Source organism: Echiichthys vipera (genome assembly GCF_963691815.1).
Source record: "Echiichthys vipera genome assembly, chromosome: 19".
Taxonomy (NCBI): Eukaryota; Metazoa; Chordata; class Actinopteri; order Perciformes; family Trachinidae; genus Echiichthys; species Echiichthys vipera.
The window spans coordinates 21989925-22014122 of record NC_139844.1 but is presented as its reverse complement, the minus strand read 5'-3'; the positions used below and the strand labels follow the sequence as shown (position 1 = coordinate 22014122).

The following is a 24198-nucleotide window of genomic DNA, read 5'->3' as shown; positions in this document are numbered from 1 at the left end:
GTTTACACCCCCCTTCCCCTCCTCCTCCTCCTCCTCCTCCTCCGGCGACAATGTATCCGAATTGACCCTCACATGGTTTATGGAGTAAAACTGCAGAAAAACAACATTGACTGGCTTTTGTTGCTCTGATAAAATGGCGGCTAACACCAAGTAGCCCATGATAACGGCTTATGTAAACGAATGCTCGCCACTTATGAGGAATTAACCGGGAGAAACACAATATTTAGCAAAGCTTTACGGAGTTAAATTGAACTTTGCGGTGTTCACGGAGGGCACTTCACCGGGACACGTCTTAACTCGACGGCCGAACAAACGTTGACCCTGACTGCTGCAGCTCACGGTCGACATAAATACAAGCTCACGGTGTCTGAATGTGACTTTGTTCGCCTAGGATACATTTTTATTTATTTATTTACTGTAAATTGAAATAATAGCCGTGGATATATGGCTCGGTTCTGAATTGGTGTCGACGGACGGAAGGGGGTTAGACTAGTCTGCAGCCCTCCCTGCTAAAAGTAGCCTCAAGCATTTCAATAAAGAACCAAGTGAACGGCGTTTCACACCTTTAATGCAAATGTGCAGACGTGGGTTTGACACCGAATTACATTTTCAGCTCATCAAAGGAAATATCTGAGTTATGCGTTTTCTAACTTTTGAAATAAAACAATAAACACCAAGATTTCCCTTCAGAGATTAGGGATCTATGTCGGTTTCTAACTCAGATTAAACACGTCGAAGGACTGGATTAAGACAGCAGAAAGAGTCATGTGTTGTTAAAGCAGCAGGGCGGGGTCTAACCGTGCAGGACGAGGAAGTGGGGACGAGGACCACATGGACCTACCCGTCCTTTGTACTCCACGTGCGGATCTCGACACCCTGCAGCCCGTCCCTGCTGCTGCGGAGCTCCCAGTTGTAGTTATTTGGTTTTAATACACTGTCGGCGAAATGCATATGTTTGATCTTGAGGGGTACTCATACATACATAAATGCATGCACGCAGCTTTCACGTGTCATATTAAGACAATTAATCCGCTAATATTAAAATAATATTATATATATACACTCATCTTTCCAATTTCTACCGGAAGTTGAAATATTTCCGAGGATCATAGGATTTATCACCATGGTGTATTATTATAGAGCTTAAAGATTGGATTCTTCTTAGATGATGAACTATTTTATGATACATAAATAAATATATAAGGGCTTGAACAGGTGCTTGAAATCATTGAAGATGCATTAATTTTAATGTTGTGTTTTCAAGGTTTGAAAATGCTGGATTTTTGGTTAAAGTTCCTGAAAATGCTCAAAATTGTTTCTGCGTTTCTTTCAGAAAACAAAAAGCTATAGAATAGGGATTTTATTTCTTACCCTTCTGTTATAAAAAACAGAATTTTAGTTGTTTATAACACAATATCATCTATTTTAATGTAATTTTAAAAAAGTTAAATAATAGTTTTAAAGATGTATGTATTTGTAGAAATGTGTAATTATCCACAGCTGTGAGGTGCTGGAAAAGCTTGAAAATGGACCTTGAAAGTGCTTGAAAAGTGCTTGAATTTGATCTTGGAAAAGGCGTAAGGACCCCTGATAAATAAACCTAAATAAAGAGGATACACTTGTGCTCAACAACAGACAGTGGTAGCTTGACATTTTTTTGTAAAAATCTCAAAAGCAAAATAAATATAACTTATTTTCATAACAGGCCTAGTCGAATAAAAAACCCCACAAACACACATTATTACCATTTAACCATCACACTTTGGGTTATTACTCCCATCTTGTGACAGTGCAAAAATACCATGCAAACAGTTTTAAACTGTAAGAACTCTTTAATAAGCGCGTCTCTGTTATTGCACCTCCATAACAAACAATGCTGTGTTACCAAATTGTGATGTCACTGATGTCAAATCCGCAGTGGCAGCACAGACAAAGAAGAGTGCGCGGACTTTGCACGGCCTTTGTCAGATTCTGTCACAACTGTCAAACCAAATTAAAAATGACCACGGATGGGCACAATATTTAGTCTATCATCAGCATGTTAAACTAATGTTAATCAGCTTTGAGATTAGACTGTGGACACCATGTATGGTTTAAAAGAGATCCATATTGTGTCAGATTTACGTCTGAGGGCCAAATGAAGATGTCAAAACCAAGGTAAAACAATGGTCACGTCTTCAGAGACACTCGTGCCTCATGTGATTATTAACTTTACAGTGTTTTCTGTGGTACGTCATGTCATTTGAGATTTGGGTTTGGGTTCAAGTTGGCTGTGCTGTGGAAAGCTAAGTCATTTGACGCATTCCCTTCAGGTTTATTAAAATATAGACAACAATTTAAAAGGTGCCATATTAACATCAATCTCTGATCCCCTAGATCTGAATAAATGTATCTAAATCGGTCTGCATCAGACTCAGTATAAGCCACCATGACTAATATGTGACCAATGCACGTATAATCACTTTCAACAGAGAATCTATACATATATTTAAATCATATGATATATTCTCCTAAACAGCAGACGCGACGGATCGAGAAGGGAGACAATTTATTATAGTGTAACACAAGTGGTGCTGGTGTCTATGAACAAGAGTTCATGACGACAAACGCAGCAGTTATGTGTAGAACTGCACTGATAATAAGGTGTGATTTTGCAATTATGTGGAGCAGTGACTTGTAACGTCTTCGGTGTTTATTCTGGGTTACACTGCACAAACTACACGAGATTGGCTTCCCATTCTCCACATGCTAGGTTGTAATAGAGCATCTGCAGGGGAAAAAACACCTTTCATCCTAAAGAATGAGAGAATTTCAGTGCTTTTGTCTTTCGAAAAAAGCTTTTAATATGTTTTTTAAATATATAAATCTTTGGGACTGAAAACAACTTTGGACTGAAAAGAAATTGCAAATCACTTTTGCACCAAGGACTTTTCAAATTTCAAATTAGATTTAATAGAAGGTCTAAAATTGCACCACCAAGTTGTAATTTACCGATAAAAGGAGCAAATAGGATCTGAGCCAGGTGACCTTTCTAAAAATGCCAACCTCCTCTTTACGTGAACAGTTTATAACATGTACTTATAAAAAAGCTTTTCTTTTTTTTTTGGCAAGCACAAACGTTATGCGATTAGTTTCTGCTAAATTGCATTATATAACTAAAAACATGATCAAAAGCACATCTGGTCAGAAGAAAAAGCTTTAAGTCACTTTTTTATAAGGTTCCTGAGAGAGAACAGGTTATTCCCTATCCCATACACATACGGACTGATGGATGTATAGGACGTTGTGATGAAGAACTCAATTTCAGCCCAAATAGGAAAGTCAGTGTGGTTAACAGCCAGCTGGAAGACCAGGTAGAGAGTCCAGTCTACCTGGAACAACCCCATGGCTGCCAGCACAGCTACCGTGCTACGCTGGAGCCTCAGATGTTTGCTCTTCCTGCTGAACTGGCTCGATCCGCTCACGCTCACCACAGGTATCACCGTCTTCCTCGGGCTAAGCAGCACCGCGATGATGAGGCAGCTGGTGACCGTGACGATGACCAGAGGCAGCAGGTTGCACACCAGGATGAACAGGTATTTGTAAAAGCGGTTGAGCACGGGGCAATCATTTTCACTACAGTGAAGGAAGTCCGGAGGGCAGCCGCCGCTGTGTCTTGTGATGTTTCCCGCATGACCTTGAGGGTTCATGACAAAAATGGGGAGACTCAGCAGTGTGGCGAACATCACGCAGAGCCCGCTCATCATCCACGCTGACCTGATGCTGTCCAGGTAGATTGGGAGGTTGCCCCTCTTGTTGGCGTCGCTCAGCTTCTGCTGGCGGTAGACGCTGATGAGGACAGTGAAGAAGATGCTGTTCATGTCTCCAAACATGGTCAGGAACTTGAGTGCGCGACACAGCCAAGTGTCAATGGTGGTGAAGAGAGTTTGGAGGATGATAATATCATATATGTTCACGACGACAATTTCCCCCAAGTTTGCTGCGGCCAGTCCCAAGAGAAACAGCTCGAATGATTTGACTTTGGAGAACTTGGTCTGAACGATGGCAGTGATGAGAAATACGTTACCCACAGTTCCTATGCAAGAGAGAAAGACTCTTAAGCCCAGGAGGAAGAACGCAGCCATCATTGAAAGTAAGATGGATCACGCAAAAATATGTTGAATATTTGTTCTTTCCAACAGAAGCAGGCAGAGATACGACTTCCCAGCGTGGAGCCAAGTTGGAGTGCGTATCGCCTTTCTTCGCTGCATCACTTTCCACACACACACCCTTGTTATCGAGTTCTCAAAGGTGGCAAGAATGGAGATCGGTGATTGGCTGCGCTCATTACAGAGAAAGGAAAACAAGAGGATGCTGGAAACATTGAAGGCTGGGAGTCATTAAAGTTTTACCTCTGAGCTCAAAGCTTCATCTTGAGACCAGCACAGTGTCTGATTTAAAGCACTGACATGTTTTTCCAACGGCTGACATCACCCAATGCAATTCCTGCAAGAGCTCATTTACATCCTTTGACACTCGTTCTCCGTCTCGTTTTTTTTTTTGTCATCTCGTGGTTTAATTGGCATGCTATATTTTGACTTACAACGCACTCCTGTGACATACCAAAAATGAACTCAATAACATCTTTCTTAACACCCCCTCTATTACCCATTTGTAAGCAGTTAACTCGAGTAATGCATCGCTACCCGCTAATAAGAGGTGTGAAGGGGGACATGTCAAAGTCCTTGTTACCATCTCAGGAAATGAAAAGACATAGAATTGAGATACTGAGATGAAAATACAATTTCTTGATTGGAGAATGAGCAGGGATATGAATGGCTTGACGATAACTGATAATATCCACTTTATATAGCCTGTATATACCTTACATATGTGCATCATTTACTAGTATTGTATTTGCACTGTACAGAGAGGAAATGTTATCAGCTGAAACAAAGACGTATATGAAGTTTACAGTGTCAGTCTTGTCCTGTAAATACATACATACATAGAATATAGGCCCGAGTCTGTGTTTAGGCTATGTGTGGTGGATCTACAGAGAGAAAGGCATTATGGGACAAAGGCTTCTGGACTCTGCTGGTCACACAGGACCAGGTCATGTTCAAGCTTGTCTCTTTTCCACTTTATGTGTGCTGTCTAGTTAGCAGACATTCTCTTCAGTCAAGAGGCCCGGTATCCTGATTCAGCTTAATTGTGAATTCCACTGTGTGTGTGTGTGTGTGTGTGTGTGTGTGTGTGTGTGTGTAATTAAGACAACCACTACACTGGCAGTAAAAATGGCAAACTAAGTGTTACATAATGAGTGTGGACTGCTAAGGAAGTAGTAGTCCTTTTCCAGCATTCAATAAACATCATTCAGAGGACTGATCAGACAGCATTTGGTTTTATTTCATTCTATTAACTATGTTGTTAATTTGTTGCTATCTTGTTATTTTTATTGCAGCTACAAAAACAGTACAATCAGTGTTGTTTCAGTCTAATTGTTTGGGGTTTTCCACTAACCACATATGGTGCCTTCCTTATTTAGTATACACACTCACTGGACTTGGTTTTGTGGAAACCCCCAACTATAATCTTCCCTTGTAGATGTAATTATATTTGCTCTGGGTTGGCACCACCCAAAAATGATATTAGGTGTTAGCACACAAACCTATCTACAGCCACGCTACCCGCTTGGTACAGCAGAGCTTTGAGACAGATGCTAATGTCACCATGCTAACATCCTCACAATGACAGTGCTAACATGCTAATGTTTAGGAGGTACATTGTTTACCATGTTTACCATCTTAGTTTAGTGTGTTAGCATGCTAACATGTGCTTATTAGTTTCGTAGGTGTTTGGTCATAAACCAAAGTACAGACTACGTTACAATTCACATATGAAAACTTAAAGTCCCGGTTGGCAACACTTGTTTGATCATATTCACTAAAGCCGACACTATGCTCCGATAGAACAACATACATCATCCGGTTTTAGAAAAATAACTGTGCTTCTACGTGCACGTAGAGCCTGGTCATCCTGTCCACTCAGTGCAGAGCTGACTGTAAGGCAAATTTTGTGCACACGCCACAGATCCACCCCTCCCCGCCCGCGCATGTTACAATATCACAGGCACACGCCTCAAGCTAGGCATACGCTAAATGACATTAGCAGTTGTTATCTATGAGTAAGTTAGCCAGCCTATCTCCATGTGACGTGTACTCCATGATGTTTATTGATGAGAGAAGACACGAGCGCGTTCACAGGAATCTGGTGCACGCGCACTGACGAGCACTAGATTAGAGAGAGCGGAGGAGCTCAGTGATGGTGGAGGAGGCGCGAGAGTTGTAAACATTCAAAATTTGACCGAATTAACTCGATCTGCCTGACTTGCCGACTGCAGCTTTAAGGTTAATAGGCTACAGTCCCTCCTGAGGGTGTCGTTGTCGAGACTCAAAACCACAAAATTCAACGTTGTGGTGGTACAAGAGGAAAATTAGAGCTCCGTCCACCTTCAACCTCTAATCAGAATAGGTGAAAACACCTTTGGGTTTCCAGAGCTTTTTAAAACTACAGTACTAAAATAATCATCCCCATCAATGCTTATGTTTCATGCTTATATTTCCATTTTTGGAACCAAGTAGCCTATAAACAAACTTACTCAAAATTGACATTTGTAAAGAAAATGCAGCCCTCAGTTTGGATTGGTTGAGTTACAGTGGATGTGTTGATGCAGTACTTTTCATCACTTGTGAAATTAACATCACGTTTTGTAAGTAGGCTATCTGAATAATGAAACGTGAATAACAAAATGAACTGTGGCACACAGCCATTATTAATGTTTTTAGTAACACCTATGTTTTTCCTGCATGACTGCTGTGAAATAGGCCTCCTTGTGAGTCTTAAATAGACTTTTCATTAAGTTCTTGTACAGATTATTCAAAGTGGAGACTTGGATTTGGCCCTTTAAAGACTGAAGCCCATAACTTGCACATGATCTCCATAATATCAGGACAAACCTGAGGAATTGGGATTTAGGACCGAACCTGGACTCGAGCCACGACACCTTCGCTGCATAAAATTTCATCTACATGTTAATAAGCAGCGGCAATCAGAATAAAACATTTGTCAATCACTTTGTTGAGCTGCTAAAGAATTGCATTGCTTGGTGGAAGAATTACATTTAACTACCAGTTCACCCTCAAAATGTGTTGGACACTTATGGTGAACCGTTCAAATCGTTCAAACATCACTCGTCTGTGGAGTTAATTAAGCGTGAAGGTGTGAAATAGAGTTTACAGAGGAGACTTGAAAAACCAAAATGCTGGTTGGACTGACTTTTGTTATCAAACTAAGCGGCTTCAAGCCCCAGCATCTGCAAGCATCTACCACAATGTCCTGGAGCAGGTCACTGAGTCTCTACCTGCTGCAGCAGTGGTTTTATGGCTGAGTTTGTTCTGAGCACTCAGCATAGAAGTTAATTTTCCATGGGGGTCGATGAAGACACATACACCCCCCCCCCCCCCCACACACACACACACACACAACCCTCACTCCACGTGCGCGTTTCATTTTATCCCTGAAGAACCAGAGACTACTTCTTTGCTGAAAAATTAAAGACTATATTGTTCCAAGGGAGAGTCAATTTGTTTCAGGATATTTGATTAAGCACAACTTTATTCGGGAATAAATGCTTCATGAGCACAATATAAACTGCAGTTAAGGTCCCATAATGCAAAAAGTGAGATTTCACAGAGTGAGAAATGCACACAGCCAGTACTCAGAAACTTTAAACGAGCCGTCGGGACTTCTGTACGGTTAAGACGTCACAACTACATGCACTACAGTGCTCCCACGGCTGCAATGATGGTGCAGAGACACAGGAAGTGCACATGTGGAGGGACAGGTGTTAAAACAGGATGTTTCAGAGAGTGAGAGAGAATACAGGTATGTTCAGACAGACATCCATCCAGCCGATCCCAAGTGTCATTGGGCGTGAGGCGGGGTCCACCCTGGAGAGGACACCAGTCTATCACAGGGCACATAGAGACAAACAGAGACAGACAAACATTCACACCTACGGGCTATTTTAGAGTCATCAATTAACCGCACACGTGCATGTCTTTGGAGTGTGGGAGGAAACCGGAGAACCCGGAGAAAACCCACGCAGACACGGGGCGAACATGCAAACTCCACACAGCCTGGATTCGAACCAAAAAGAGAACCTCTTGCTGTGAGGCGACAGCGCTAACCACCACACCCACCGTGCCGCTCTTCAGACAGACAGTATGAGAAAAAGAATGTGTTTTTTAGACATTAAAGCATGTAAACATGTTCTACAGTAGAAACACAAAATACCTCAGAACCTGGAAATTAGCATTACATTGGACCTTTAAAATAGATCTTACCGAAGAGCTCCAGGGACAAAAGACAGGGTGATAACATGATGCAGGACCACAAATGCAGGACTCTCTGTGGTTGAGAATGCATTTTATGATTCATGTCAAATATCATTAAAATTGCATACAATCAACTGAGTGAACCTGGGGTTTTTAGGGCTCTCAAGGCAGTCGTCCACTTTGTAAATCCATGAAAAGTCAGTGTCCATTTCTCATGAGCATATATGGAAAATATAACCTATTAAAATGTATTGGGGTTATTGGGATGATGATTTGGGTTGGACTTGGACTTGCAGCCTTTGGCATTGAGCCCAAGCAGCACAGCAGAGGGTCCCCTGGCCTGGATCCCACTTTTAAGGCGCACTGGGTTTGTACACAGGTGCTTCCAGGCTGCCCGACACTCATCCCCGTGTCCAACTGATGCCACACTTAACATCCCTCCCAGGAAAGTTACCAGGGGTGGGTCCAAAGTGCGCAGCCCCTGCCCCTACAGTTACGCGCGGATACCCCTTTAAAAGGCTCACCATGTTGCCATCACATGCTCCAGCACAGAAGTAGGATGAGGATGTTCTTGGTGTTGTTGTGTCAAAGCACATTTGGCTTCTTCTCCACTCTCCGACGGGACCGGAGGCACTTTTGCTGAGGATTTGTGCACTTTGTACGTGCAGGAGGAGGGGGGGGGGCCCTGCCCAACACCCCGTCCACGTCCGTCTGTCGGGCTGCAGTCAGTCATGTTGTGCTGCTAGTTGTTGTTCGGTAGCAACACACCGACTGAAAGCTGCGTGCGGTGTTAATGCCAAGTGACGGATATACAAGCGACGTGTGTGCGGGCTACGGACTCCAGGAGCAGCAGCAGCGGCGGCGGAGGCAGCAGCGCTCAGGGTTCGCAGGCGGAAGAGTGGATGGGATCTAAAAACAACCATCCCGAGCAGACCCCGCTCGTCTCGGGGAGAGGAGTGTGAGAGGAGAGTTGTTCGCTCCGTCTTTGCTCTCGTCGATCTTTTGAAAGAGGTTCCCCTCGAGCGGAGTGGCGAAACATCGGCGTCATCCGCGTGTATTTCCTCCTCTAGTTGCACCGCTGCACTGGTTAACCAGTCGGACGAGGCTGACTTGCCTTACCTTACCTAACCGTTTGGAAAACACGGTGCCCCGACTGGCTCCCTCACCCCCGCTGAAGCACAAACCCCAGATAGTGGCCGCCACGCACAGAGCTACGGTACGGTAAGTAGCGGCTGCTCTACATTATCTTTCCTCTTTTTTTGTAATCGGGCAGAGCACGGGGTCGCATGGCCAGTTTCCCCCTTTTGTGTGTATGTGTGTGTGTGTGTGTGTGTGTGTGTGTGTGTGTGTGTGTGTGTGTGTGTGTGTGTGTGTGTGTGTGTGTGTGTGTGTGTGTGTTTATTAGTCATGTCTGGAGGACGTTGCAGAGGCAGATAATGACCATGGTGATGAAGGAGATTCCCAGGGAGTGGTACTCAGTCGAACTGGCCCAATGTGTGTTATCATATAGGCTAGTCTCCCTCCTCCTCCTCCTCCTCCTCCTCCTCCTTCTCCGTCACCTCCTCCGCCACCAGCAACACCAACAGCAGGCACCAAAGTGTAATGTCGAAGCGATAATAGTGCCCCGTGTGCAGAAAGGACCCGAAACAAGGTCAATTACAGGGACACAGCAAGCCCGTGAGCCCAATAATATTATGATTGGCCGGGTGGATGCGCGGATGTGCGCACCTGGGTGTCAGGTTGGTGTATGTGTGTGTGTGTGTGTAGGCTGTGTTCATGCGCGCACCAGGGGGCTACAAACTTTATGGCACTTGATTGAGCCTTTGAGGTGTTTCTGTAGGGGCTCACATTGGGCCTTTGACTGGCCACTTCAGGGTTGGGTGGAAAATAAAGGAAGCTTGTAAAGTGAGGGCGAAGGGATACCGTGTGTGTGGTGTGTCCAGTGCGTTGCTGTGCTCAGGTAGGCCAAATACAGCAGGCGCCACAAATGCCAAAGCAATTAGCCCTCACCACAGTTTTACCATGTGAGGGATGAGCTCATAACGGATGAAGATATTATGACATCATAGATAAACCTCCCGAGGTGTGGGTTGTCAGTGAATGGTCTTCAGGACGTGTGTGTGTGTGTGTGTGTGTGTGTGTGTGTGTGTGTGTGTGTGTGTGTGTGTGTGTGTGTGTGTGTGTGTGTGTGTGTGTGTGTGTGTGTGTGTGTGTGTGTGTGTGTGTGTGTGTGTGTGTGTGTGTGTGTGTGTGTGTGTGTGTGTGTGTGTGTGTGTGTGTGTGTGTGTGTGTGTGTGGTGTGTGTGTGTGTGTGTGTGTGTGTTGGGGGAGCTTTAATGAGCAAAGTTCGTTTTGGCCAGATTTAGATGTAACATGGACTAAACACTTTTATATGAAGTCAGTCAGGTGTAACTGTTTCAACACCTTAAGCCTGTTAAACTGCACAGTGACTGGGCTCTGCATAAGGAGTTGTGTGTGTGTGTTGTGTGTGTGTGTGTGTGATGATAATTTCCTGTTTGTGCAGATATTAAACCGACTGGAATCTGGGAACTCTGTTAAAACCTCACGGTTGTTTAATTCCAAATCCTATGCTTTTAATTTGACTCTTCAATTGAACTCAACATGTTGATTATGTAGATTATAATATTAGGATAGTGCGTCACAAACCCATATTTAAATATTTCATCAGCAGTGGTGGAAGGAGTAGGCTATTCAGATCTTTTCCACTTAACTAAAAGTACCACAGCAATGTAAATACTCTGTTACAAGTAAATGCCCTGCAATCAAATGTACATAAGTAAAAGTATAGCTGCATTAGCGGCAAAATGTACTTTTAAGTAGGTGAAAGTGTGAAAATGTGACTGAGATATTACATTATTAAGTTGTTAATACTGACGATGATTAATGTAAAGCAGCATTTTACTGTGTGGCTGGTTGAGTTGAGGTGGAGCTCCTTTCCCACTGCCTCTATGACGATGATCTGTTGCTCCTTCATTACGGCCCGCCGTCTGCGTGAAAGGCACGAAGACAGAATGGGGGGGGGGCAGATCTGTAGCCTTTGAGCTGGCAACGGAGGCAGTCACAGAGCGGCAACGGCACAGAGCAGACATCTGTGTGAATAGGAAAGCCGACAGGGCGGAACAAAACACAGCAGTGATGGGCGAGTCGACCCACAGGAGGCGTAAAAAGTGACAAAGCAGCGTTCAGAGTCGCCTAAGTTATAATAACTCACGTGCAGTAGTCCACCGTCTCACCCCCTCTCTTTCTCAAACACACGGTTGCCTACAGCACTGCAGTCCTTCTCTGTCTTCTCTGTAATGCATGAAGTTGGCAGTTTGTGGGTTGGATGGGCTCACACACTAAACGCCCGCGTTCTGTATGAAATCACAACTGGGGGGGCATTACAGCACCTTTGCTTGGTCTGCGTGGCTGACTGAAGAGCTGGCGTTCTGGTGTTCCTTCAGTGTGACACTGTTACTGTAGGTAGCATACCCTTGTAGCGGTCACAACCCCCTAAAGGAGTCCAAGATAAATGTTTCAGGGGTTAGTTTTTAGACTTTGGACTGAATCTTTGCGAAATGAATGAGATAACTGGTTGCATCTCTACTAACTCTGGCACAAAGAGACTCCAACAGGAGCAGCTGTAAATCCTCCACATCAAACGAACTTACGCAGAAGTGATTCTTCAAACTATTGCTAGGTTTCCGTCACACGGTACGGCTCTGTAGGACTTGACTCACTTGTTTGGTACCAGGTCATTTTCTGCTGTGGACAGTTCCCCCTCAGTGTAGGCGGTGTGAATAGTGAACTTTTGCGGGCGGCCATTTTTTTTAAAATCTTAGTCAAGTGAATAAAGAAAATCACTAGGGAGGTGTTCCAGGCACATCCAGCTGGGAGGAGGCCTCGGGGAAGACCCAGGACCAGGTGGAGAGATTATATCTCCACACTGGCCTGGGAACGCCTCGGGATCCCCCAGTTAGAGCTGGTTAATGTGGCCCGGGAAAGGGAAGTTTGGGGTCCCCTGCTAGAGCTGCTGCCCCCGTGACCCGACCCCGGATAAGCGGTTGAAGATGAGATGAGACAGTCAGTATTGATGATATTTAAAAACAGCAGGTTTGCACAGGAGGTCCTGTGTGGTGCTAGTGAGGGTTCTCAGTCAGTGGTCTTCAGCGTTTTAACTCCTCATTCTAGTGACGGCTCACTGGGACCTCGAGCTGGGTAGTACCAAAAAAAGCAACAGGTACTCTCTACAGCTTTTGACAGTGGAAAACCAAAAAGAAGCAAGAGGAATCAAGCTGTAACACGCAGTGGAACGTGGCATGGGAAACTTTAAATGAGACTAAACAGCTGCTGATTCAACTTAATTTTTTTTAATCAAACTCGTTCTAAGGTTCAGTGAACATAACCCACTTTACATTTCCAAACTCATGAGATGGCTTTGAACTGATAATTCAAACTAAGTTTAGTCACATTTTTAAGGCAGCAGGGAGAGTTTTATTTTTTTTTTTAGTTAAAAGTACATATACCTAAATTGTACCTAAGGGCGCACTCACACTGTCCGTCCGTCCCGTGCCCCGGGCTTTAGGGTCCTTGTCCCCCCTCCCTCTCCCCCCTCCAGGCCCGTTTGTACTCACACTACCTGGGCCTCGCGCAAATGCTTCTTGCCTGTCCATACGTCATCACACCGTAACACGTCACACGCATTGATGACGTAATTGCGATGCGTGGCTTTGTTTCCAAATCTTTCTGTAGACCTCGGAGTTTTTGTGCGTCTCGTCGACTGTTTTTGAATATTTTCATCGACCAAATCTGCAGTGAACACTCCACCTCCGCATCACACCAACGTGAACCTTTCGCCGCCATTGTTGTTGTTGTTAAATGTCCGAGCACGGTCCCTCCTTCTATTTTCTATGTCCGAACAGGCGCACATAAAGGACGTCAGAACCGCCGTAGGCCTCATGCTCCTACACGTGCGCGCGCTCATACATGTGCAAACGGGCTCTACAAAAGCCCACCTCTCTCTGTACGTAGTTATGCGCGGTGCGGGTGCACTCACACTGCTCAAACGCACTAGGCTTTAGCTGAAAAACCTGTTTCGGCCCGGTGCGGTAGGACAGTGTGAGTGCGCCCTAAATGTATTTGAAAATACTGTAGATGTACATGGTTATTTCCACAGTTTACAAACTGAAATAGTGGCCTAATGTCTGTAGAGTGTAAAAAGTATTGGCTCATAAAAGAGGTTTGTTACTCTTCTAGGCCTTGTTCTGTCTGTTTTAATAATCACTATTAACCAGCAGCCACCTTTTAGGGTTTGTCTTGTTCACACATAAATGTCTTTCTGCTTTTTTTCCCTGTCAAGTCTCCTTCTCCAGGGCTGCCTTGAGCCTCTGCAGCAGTGCGAATGGAAAAAACGCATCTCCCAGGCCACTCTTTGACACACTGGTTTATTGTTGTTGAACATTAATCTTATGGCGGTTCTACAGCGGACTTATACTTCACCGTGCAGTACCTCTTTACCACATTTTCTCTTTGATCCGACAGGCCGCACCCTACCTTACCGAGCCATCATAAATGTCATAAAACTTAATATAGAAGTGTTTAAATGACCAACACCTAGACCTGCCATTAAATAGCCATGCAGGACGAATAACTGAGCCATTACTGTGAAGGCCGTCCACTGTGAATTACCCATGGATCTCAGCCAACGGCCAAATCAAATGCTTAAATCATCAACGAAATATGGCCAACGGAAGAGTTTTTGGATCAGTGGTATACTTTTGGATGTTGATTATCATTTATTGTATTCCAGCACTTTGTATAATCGTTCACTTGTGGTAATAATTTACAATACTTTGGTCTTGATTTGACTTTCTGCAGCAGAAATACCACCGTAGTTCTACGAACTCCACCGATCTGCTCCCAGTCCTGTCACTTGTCCATAAGGCAGCGGTGGAAAGTATCTAAATACACTACAACTCTGAGGTACTTGTACGTTACTTCACTATTTCTTATTACAGCGACACAGATTTGATCACCCTGATAGCGTCACAACCATGCATGACGCATTCATGAACCATTACAGGTGTGTAGTTGAGATCAAAATGGAGGCCAAATTTAAAAACGGGTGTGTCATTCTGCAGGGATGCACCGTTGTGAGTCCTTTAATGATGCAAGTGTCTGTGGTTGGTTCACACGGCTGTAATAAACATCAGGACAGCCTAGTGTCCGTTATATAAACTGATTTCTTAACTCGGGGAAGATAACGTTGTCCGTAGCCGACCTTTTACAGACTCAGGCACTCTAATGGATCAGTGTTTTTGTGCTTTTAGCGGAGCTAGGCCGGAAAATTAAGGTTAAAACAGATGCTGTTTTTCCTCATAGTCTGTATAAAAAATTAACGTAGCATCTGCGTCGATCCAAGCGTACTCGCCTACGGGAGTCGCCATCTTGTCAGAGTTTAACTGCCTCATTTCCTCAAACTAAAAAAGAGCATGTATGTGACGTTGGGACGAGGGAGATACATCCCTCTGGCTGACGTTTACCTCAGAGGAGAAGTGGGGGCCAGCGGCTAGCTGTCACTCAAGAGGCCACGCCCCTAATTGTTCCTAAACTTTAACCTCCAATAAAATAAAAACTAGCCTGGTACAAAATCGCAGTAACGTGTTATGTACTGTGTTGTATTGTTTAGCTGATGATGAACAAAAGTATATCCTGAATTGAGCCCTTTGCCCTACTGTACACCTCTACTAATCAATTCCCTCCTTCCTTGGCTTTTCCCTTACTTGTAATGCCACAAAGATATACAGCCCTGCAAAGCCGGACTCGTATGATCTGTTTGACTGACTGTACATTTGATTCAATTTGAGAAAAACCTAATCTAATATTGCGTGCATCCATGTGTGTTTACACTGGTCGTCATTTGAGCAGCTCCATACGGGAGCACCTTCCCATGAGACGCCAGATTAGTGACATGGCTGGTTGCTTTCATTGGACGAGGCTTGTTTACGTTCATTCTGCCCTGAAGGACCTTTGTTACGTAGAGAGAAAAGGTTTTCTATTCACTTCTCTGAAAGTAATCACATCTGCTTGGCTGTCTCTTTACCCCATCAATGCCTTACACACTTCTATTAGAAGACCTAGCCAGAGCTGACCATGAGAATAACATGACATCTTAATATGCGTGCTACTCTCCTTTCATGGTGACGTATGTTTAATACATAATTAACCCATGGTGGCCCTTCAAGTATGAAAGCTCGGCCCTGATTATTGAATTCATTTTCAATGCCCTGTCATGCTCCTCATCCGCAGTAACTGTGACGCTGTTCTGTATGCTCTCTTATGTCTGTTTGAAAGGGGCGATGAGATGTGGGACAACTGAATGAGGAATGTTAGTTACCGAACAAGTGGAACTGAGGCGAAGTGTGTGTGTAGTCCTTTGGGGCAGCTAGCACTCAGGGCGCACTCACACTGTCCATCTGTACTGTGCCCCGGGCTTTAGGGTACCTGTCCCCCCACCCCTCTCCCCCCGCTGGCCAGCCCGTTTGTACTCACACTACCTGGGCCTCGACGGATGCTTCATGTGGCCAAATTGAAGTTGCGAAAAACAGACAAACTGCAGGCAAATTCCCCGGTCAATGTTGTGACAATGTTCATATTTATGAATACCACAATCATAGAAATTCACCACGGTTATATTATTATTGTGAGCGTTTATCTTGATCTGCTATAATAATAAAAACTATTATTACCCGTCCCTAATATTTGCATGCCTTTGTTATGTCATAAAATAAAGCAAATAAATTTGAAAATAATTAAATTACTCCTTGTTCTACAAAGATATTCTAAAATGGCCTTGACACACTCGTTGGTACCCCTTACAAAAGAACTGGATTAAAGTGAAATTTCAAAAATACAGTAATTAGTATCACACATGTCGCCGAGCCTGTATTCAGTCATTTAACCTATTTAAATGCAGAGAAGTCGTCTCCGTGCTGTTTGGTGTCACCGCGTGCACTACGCTGAACGTAAACCAGACAAAGCAAAGTGGTCCGAGGAGAACAGATAGAATAATCGTGAAGCGTGGTAAAGGTAGAGGCTGCAAGAGCATCTCCAAGGAGCTCGATGTTTCTGTGACTACAGTTGCAAAAAAGGTCCATGAAGATGTAGCCAAGCTCCCTGGGTGCTGCCGCAAGAGGAATATAGACCCCAGACTGAACAGAAGGGTAGTGCCAATGGTAGACTAAGAACCAAGAATAACTGCCAAAGAGATACAAGCTGAACTCTAAGGTCAAGGTGTCTGATTGCACCATCTGTTGCTTTTTGAGCAAAAGTGGGCTCCATGGAAGAAGACCCAGAAGGTCCCAAATAAGGGCGCCTTCACACTGTCCGTCCGTACCGTGCCCCGGGCTTTAGGGTACTTGTCCCTCCCTCCCTCTCCCCCCGCGGGCCAGCCCCGTTTGTACTCACACTACCTGGGCCTCGCGCGAATGCTTCTTGCTGCCTATACGTCATCACACCGTGACACGCCACAGGCATTGATTGACGTCATCGCGATGCGTCGCTTTGTTTACAAATCTTTCCATAGACCTCAGAGTTTTTGTGCATCCGACCAAATCTGCAGTAAACTCTCCACCTCCGCATCACACCAACGGTTGCACTCACACTGGTCGAACGAACTAGACTTTAGCCGTAAAGCGTGCTGGGGCGCGGTACGGATGGACAGTGTGACTGCGCCCATAAAAAGCCACAGAGAAATTTGCTTAAATGCATATTGACAAGGCAATCCATCTGGGAGAATGTGATGATGCGTCAAAACAGGAGCCGTTTGGCAAGTCACATAAAATGCAAAGAATATCAAGGTATTCTGGAGCGTTACGTTCTGCCCAGTGACGGAAAACTAGACAGTCCTGATAACAAGAAACACAGAGGTCAAAACGTCCAAGAATGGAGAAGAACAAAACATTGAACTGTTCTGAAGTGAAGTGACCTACTGTGGCACGAGTCCTCATCTAAATCCTATCAAATGTCTATGGAGAGAGCTGAAACCTGCAGTCAGGAGAAGGCACCAATCGAAGCTGAGACAGCCGGAGCGGTTTGCTCAGGAAGAGTGGGCCAAACTGCCTGTTAACTGGTGCGACAGTCTCATTGAGAGCTTAAGGGAGCACTCACACTGTCCTTCCGCACCGGGCCAAAACAGGTTTTTCGGCTAAAGCCTAGTGCGTTTGACCAGTGTGAGTGCAACCGCTCCGCGCATAACTGCGGCCAGCTGGCCTTCCACGGCCGGAGAGGTGGGCTTTTGTAGAGCGCGTTTGCACATGTACGAGCGTGCGCACGTGTACAAGCACGAGGCCTACAGCGGTTCTGACGTCATTTATGTGCGCCTGTTCGGACATAGAAGAAAAAAAAAGACGGACCATGCACGGCCATTTAACAACAACAACAATGGCGGCGAAAGGTTCACGTTGGTGTGATGCGGAGGTGGAGTGTTTACTGCAGATTTGGTCGATGAAAAGATTCAAAAACAGTCGACAAGACGCACAAAAACTCAGAGATCTATGGAAAGATTTGTAAACAAAGCGACGCATTGCGATGACGTCATCAATGCGTGTGACGTGTTACGGCGTGATGACGTAGAGGCAGCAAGAAGCATTGGCTGAGGCCCAGGTAGTGTGAGTACAAACAGGCCTGGGGCGCGGGGGAGAGGGAGGGAGGGACAAGTACCCTAAAGCCCGGGGCCCGGTGCGGAAGGACAGTGTGAGTGCACCCTAAGAAAATGTTGGATCGCAGTGACTTTGCAACTAAATATTCGGTTTAGGGTCTCATCCTTTTTGTCAATGCCATTTTCATTTGCTCTATGATTTGCAGAAGTGGGTTAAGTTGCGTCACAGTGAAATGGGTTTTACATCGTGTGTAAACAGCCAATTCTACTAAATCTTATCGCTTTAATGAAAGGCTACGTCTCCTTGAAGGGAAACTGAGGGCACATTTGTAGCAGCAGCAGGTAGGGAAGTTCAGTTAATCTCTGTCGGCGTCTCTGACTGTTAAAATGTGTCCAAGTGAATCATTGAACGGACAAACTGAAGCTCTAACTTGAAAGTGATGCACCTCGCATGAAACATTGAACCCCGGTAGACTTGAAAGGTGCCAAAAGTTTGGTCTTTCACAGAGAATGCAGCAACTCCTACAGTGTAATCGTTAACTTTCCTCGCTGTGCTCCACTATGTTGGTGTTGTTGTTGTTGTTTGTCTGATTTTTTTTAGTGTAGGTTACTGATTGGCTCCCGGCCCTGTCGCTCAAACGGTTTATTCTATAAAAACACACTTGGGGCAACTCGGGGAGGTTAAACACCTGATTCCATTTCTTTATTTTTACTTAATGTGCGATAGTAAACTATTCACTTTTTACTCAGCTTAGAGCAATTCTGCCGAGCCAACCTTCTTCAACATGTTGATTTTGGTTCTCTCTATGAAATGTATCTGTAATAAGGAATTATTTTGATTTATTTTAATAATTCATGTAATTCGCCAGCAGCTGGTAACTACCGTATTTTCCGCACTATAAGGCGCACCTTCAATGAACGGCTTATTTAAAAACTTTTTTCATATATAAGGCGCACCGCATTATAAGGCGCATAGAACAGACACTACAGTCGAGGCTGGGGTTACGTTCTGCATCCATTAGATGGAGCTGCGCTAAAGGGAATGCCAACAAAACAGTCAGGGGAGGTCGTCTTGTTGCTTCCTCCACTTCGCATCATTGACTGGTTCATGTTAAACTCTCTGGCTGCTGCTCTATTCCCTTGTTCTACTGCGTGACTAATGGCCGTGAGTTTAAACTCTGCGTCGTAAGCGTGTCTCTTAATAGGAGACACTTTGGGCTCTTTACACAAACACACAAAAATGGAAATGAAGCGGCACACTTCGCGCAGTCATAATAATACTTAAAGGAGCAATAAGCGGAAATGCATTATTTCTAAACTGAAGGAATAAAAAAATCGCTACATGAAGAACGAGAGGTGTAACTTCAACTGGGGTACAGGAGGACGACACACACCCGCTCCCTGTGGTGATCTCCAGCCTAATGTTTACAAACCGCCCCGGCCGCGCGTTCATGTGCGTTCATGTGCGTTCACGTGCGTTCATGTGTGTTCATGTGCGTTCATGTGTGTTCATGTGCGTCCATCTGAAGCGCCGCGTCCTCCCTCCTCTCGGAGCCCTTGGCCTTAGCTGAATTCACTTTATGTTAATTAGCAGAACACACGTAGCTTACGTCTTGATCTGGTCATCTATTCAGTGTAATTTTAGTTTTAACAAGTATTGGAAGGTGAATAAATAAGTTATAGGCTTACTACAGCCGTTGCCTTATTTTTTATTTGATTTAGACACTTTTAGCTCCTATCACCATATCCATAAAATTACCCCTCAGCTATTAGCGGCTACGGCAGAGGGAGGCGTGGCTGATGGCACACTTTGTTCTGGTCCACAGGCAACAGCAAACCTTGCGGTGAAACCATTTTGCTTTTTGCTCCATTAAGAAACATTTGGAATTTGGGTGTAATGGAGTATTTTGAGACTGGGGTATTTTTATTGAAGTAAATGATCTGAGTAATTCATCCACCACTGATCGTATGTGAGTTTATTTAGATTGAACTACACTGATGACGGAGGCTTTTCGGGTATTTTGACACTTGCAGAGTTCTTTTCGTGGGATGCCGTCGCAGTCATAAATGCCCTTCTTAATAAACCGCTCTTCAGACTCTGTTGCGTGACTGTCCTGTGTGTGGCCACCTGATGAATGTCCAATACTGCCTCTTATTTGAGCTCCATCAGCTCCTGAAGCAGATATCTGTTAAATGTTCAGCTAGTTTATTACTCGCAGCATAGACGTAACTACAGGCTGTTCGATAATTATTGGAGTTCTCAAATTAAATCTACATCACATTCACAGGTGGAGGTTAGAACACGTCAATTGTTTTCTAAGACAAATAACATTAGATTAGTTGTAAATGTAACAATACAACTGATTGGATCAGCGTCTCTAAAAGGGGGTTGGGGGTGTATTGATTATTTGACACAATGTGACAATCACCACAGCACAAAAAGACTCATTTTGAAGAATTGAACTGATGTTATAACAGTGTATTCAACTGTATAAATTAGCCCTGTCAGCTCTTGTGACTCTCATCACCATTTCTGGCCACTGAAGAGCGTTACGGGTACTTAAGGCTGCAAAGTGGCTGCTTTCATTGATGGCCGGTTGTGATTCTTCGTCTGACTTAAAAAACGCCTTTTAAACCTCTCTGGAGCTGGAAAAAAAGACACACTAAGAAATGCTCTTAGCATGTCAGATGCAATCATAATCAATGGTAACACTGAGTTTTTGAGTGGTGACCTATGTGCAAGAAATGTTAAGGTCGGGTAAACTACACCCCGCTCTCTCCAGATGCCCCATTTTGTGATGCCATGTTTGTGGCGATGACAGACCAGATACAACACTGGGTAACTGGTGAAATTAAAATGTCGGTAGTCAGCCTAACAACGCATTCACACCTAAAGCGATGGAAGCGTCAAGCTGCCATTTTACAGTCAATGTAAATTATGCGACGTCGCTTCGGGCTTCCATTTGAGCAATGCTATGAAGCGTCCATCACGTCATCGTGTCATTACCCACGCATCATCACGTGTGTCGCTTAGACTTTAAAAATTTGTACCTTTCAAGCGACATCGCGTGACGCTGTGCCACGACAGCCAATTAGCATTTGGGATTGTGGTAAGCGTCATCGAAGTTCTCTGTGATAGATACAGGGGCTCACCAAAGCTGCTATTGTTGCAGTCCTTGGGGGAAACCAGACTGTTCCTATGGATATAACTATGGACTGTGGATGGCAGCGACGTGCCTTTAGGCATCTAGTCTGCCGGAAACCCAGAAGAAGAAAGTAGAGTAGAGCAGAGTAGGCTTAGCCGGGGATTAGCTTCAGTCAGCTAGCCACCTCAGCTGCTACCTGCGATTGAAGCGATGGTCAAAAATGTGACAAATGTGAGCAAGCGACACAATACTCGCGTTACGGGTTATTTAGTGTGAATGGGGGGTATGGGCTTTGCCGCTTCGAGTGACAGGTGGGTGCCATGGGTGCCGTCACAGGGATCATTTTTGCACAAATAAACAGTGTACTCCTACAGCTTTAACTACTGTTGATGCTGCGGCTACATGTTGGATATTTAAAGTTGGGGCTTCCAGAGATCTCCGACTGGGAACTCAGAAACTCCTACTTCCAAGGTCAAGTGGAACGCAGCATTAGGCAGCGTCGGGCACTGCCAAGATGGTCACTTGGAGCTTAATTTTTGCTTTTCAGAAACCATATTTCATACAGTCTATGTTTCCAGCATGAAGTGTGTCTTTAACAGAGCAAGAGGAGGCAGCGGCGGTACAGACATTAAGGCAATGTGGCGCCGGCTGGACACAAGCAACGTCCAGAACCTGTCCGCCCACGAGAGACAAGGAGCAGGCGATCTAAACCACTACACCGCCACTGCCTCTTCATACTCAAACGAAGACACACATTTAGTTGCTGCACCTTATTAAACCAGCTACTGTGTAACTGTGCTCCAGACCCTCATCGCTCCAGATGTTACCCCAGTCATCCTGTCTCTGGATGAAGACAGTTTGAGCTCCAAGATGAATTACATATATACAAACCTGAATATGATCTCTCTCTCTCTCTCTAACGCGCCTCCATCCCTGTCATAAGTATGAAGGGGTTCAATGTAACTAGGGCGACTGTGGCTCAGTGTCAGAGTGGGTCATCCTCCATTCGAGAGATTGGTGGTTCGATCCCCACCTTCCCCGGTCCACATGTCGAAGTGTCCTTGGGCAAGACACTGAACCCTGAGGTGTGTAAATGAGGTGTGAATGGTTACATTAGATTAGATGGTCTGTAGAGTTCCACTGCCATCTGTGTGTATGTCTGTGTGAATGGGTGAATGTGACAAACACTGTGAAGCGCCTTGAGTAGTCAGAAGACTAGAAAGGCGCCATATAAGTACAAGTTAATTTACCATTTAACTAAGTACTCTACTCATGTATTTGAAGGTACTTACATTTTACTTGAGTATTTATTTTCTACCGTTCTTGCACTCTACTACACTTGAGTGAAATATTCTACTTGTTACTGACCTACATTTATTTGACAGCCAGTTCCCCTGTAGATGATGACGTATACAAATGATATGCAAAGCCGTAGGTGTAACTGAGGACACTGGGAGTCATGTCCTTGGTAAACTGGCAAATTGCAGTGACAGTATAATGTAAAAAATGTTAATGAATGAGTCAAATCCATTTAATTACATAATTGTAGAGACAGAGGGTGACGACGATGAGGTACGTATCTAAAACCCTCTATCAGGGGTTTTCAAAGGGACCGTGACAAAGCGTCCCCCACCCACTCTTACCTTCAGTTACCGAATGTCTTTGGGTTAATGGTTATATTGTTTGATTCCATAGACAATCAACAATTTAATTAAAGTGGCGTAATATTACTGTTTGACATAACTTCATGCGACACGAAATACGCTTAAAAATGTCTGCCCTACTTAGTTTCTGACTCTGGGAAAGTGGGAAAACAGGTAAAAATCCCCCAAAGTGTATCTCTGAACCATCTCTTTAACTAAGGGCGCACTCACACTGTCCTTCCCCACCGCGCCCCGGGCTTTAGGGTACTTGTCCCCCCCTCCCTCTCCCATAGCTGGCCAGCCCGTTTGTGCTCACACTGCCTGGGCCTCGCGCAAATGCTTCTTGCTGCCATAAGTCATCACGCCGTAACACTTCACATGTCACACGTCACAGGCATTGATGACGTCATCACAATGCATCGCTTTGTTTATAAATCTTTCCGTAGACCTCAGAGTTTTTGTGCGTCTCGTCGACTGTTTTTGAATCTTTTCATCGACCAAATCTGCAGTGAACACTCCACCTCCGCATCACACCAACGTGAACCTTTCGCCGCCATTGTTGTTGTTGTTAAATGTCCGCGCATGGTCCGTCCTTCTTTTTTCTATGTCCCAACAGGCGCACATAAATGACGTAAATGTCGTGCTCGGGCTCGTACACGTGCGCACGCTCGTGCTCGTACATGTGCAAACGCGCTCTACAAAAGCCCACCTCTCTCAGACGGGCAGTGGAAGGCCAGCTGGCCGCAGCTAGACGCGGAGCGGTTGCACGCACACTGGTCAAACGCACTAGGCTTTAGCTGAAAAAACGGTTTGAGTGCGCCCTAAATCACACACATTTAGGTTATTCTGTGTGATCGTTTTTCATTTCCATTAACTCAGCCTCCTGCGAAACTGTTTGCACCCCCCCCCCCCACACACACACACACACATTGAATATAGGCTGATAAAATATGATTGTTATAAATGAAACTGAGCAACAGTAGATACTTTTTTTAATTAGCTCCACTTCGACACTCATCTGCTGCTTAATGAAATGCATAATGAATCCTTTATTTCTGATACATTTTGCTGATAATACTCTGAATAATGAACCTCCAACATTTGTAATGCAGGACTTTCTATGTTCAGTATTTCTATTGTGTACTGCTTGTGTTTGTGTAAGGGGTTAACACTAACTCTGCCACAGTCAGCAGCTCACCTATGCGTTGGACATACCCAACACTACACAAGGACTGTTGAGCCCTCTCAGGGATGTTGTGTGGTGGTTGTGTACTTGGGATGTGTAGTCATGGACAGATTAGGAGACAATGGGCCCCTGGGCACAGATATGTACGAGGCCCCCAAATCTGTCTACGTAGGAACAAGAATCCCAA

At 44.7% G+C, this 24198-nt stretch overlaps 2 protein-coding genes across 2 annotated transcripts in view; one reads left to right on the top strand and one right to left on the bottom strand.

Moving 5' to 3' along the window:
- Nucleotides 1-3203: 3203 nt before the first annotated feature.
- Nucleotides 3204-4124, bottom strand: ora6 (olfactory receptor class A related 6; the record flags this gene model as incomplete). Its single annotated transcript, XM_083933930.1, has 1 exon — nucleotides 3204-4124. The coding sequence occupies one exon, from the start codon at nucleotides 4122-4124 to the stop codon at nucleotides 3204-3206; it is 921 nt and encodes a 306-aa protein (XP_083790056.1).
- A 4839-nt stretch (nucleotides 4125-8963) lies between these two features.
- LOC310962263 (bromo adjacent homology domain-containing 1 protein) overlaps nucleotides 8964-24198 on the top strand; it is a 33454-nt gene continuing 18219 nt past the window's right edge. The window contains exon 1 of the mRNA XM_083934665.1: nucleotides 8964-9599. The gene's annotated coding sequence lies outside the window, so the exon portion shown is untranslated. The remainder of the gene's footprint in view (nucleotides 9600-24198) is intronic.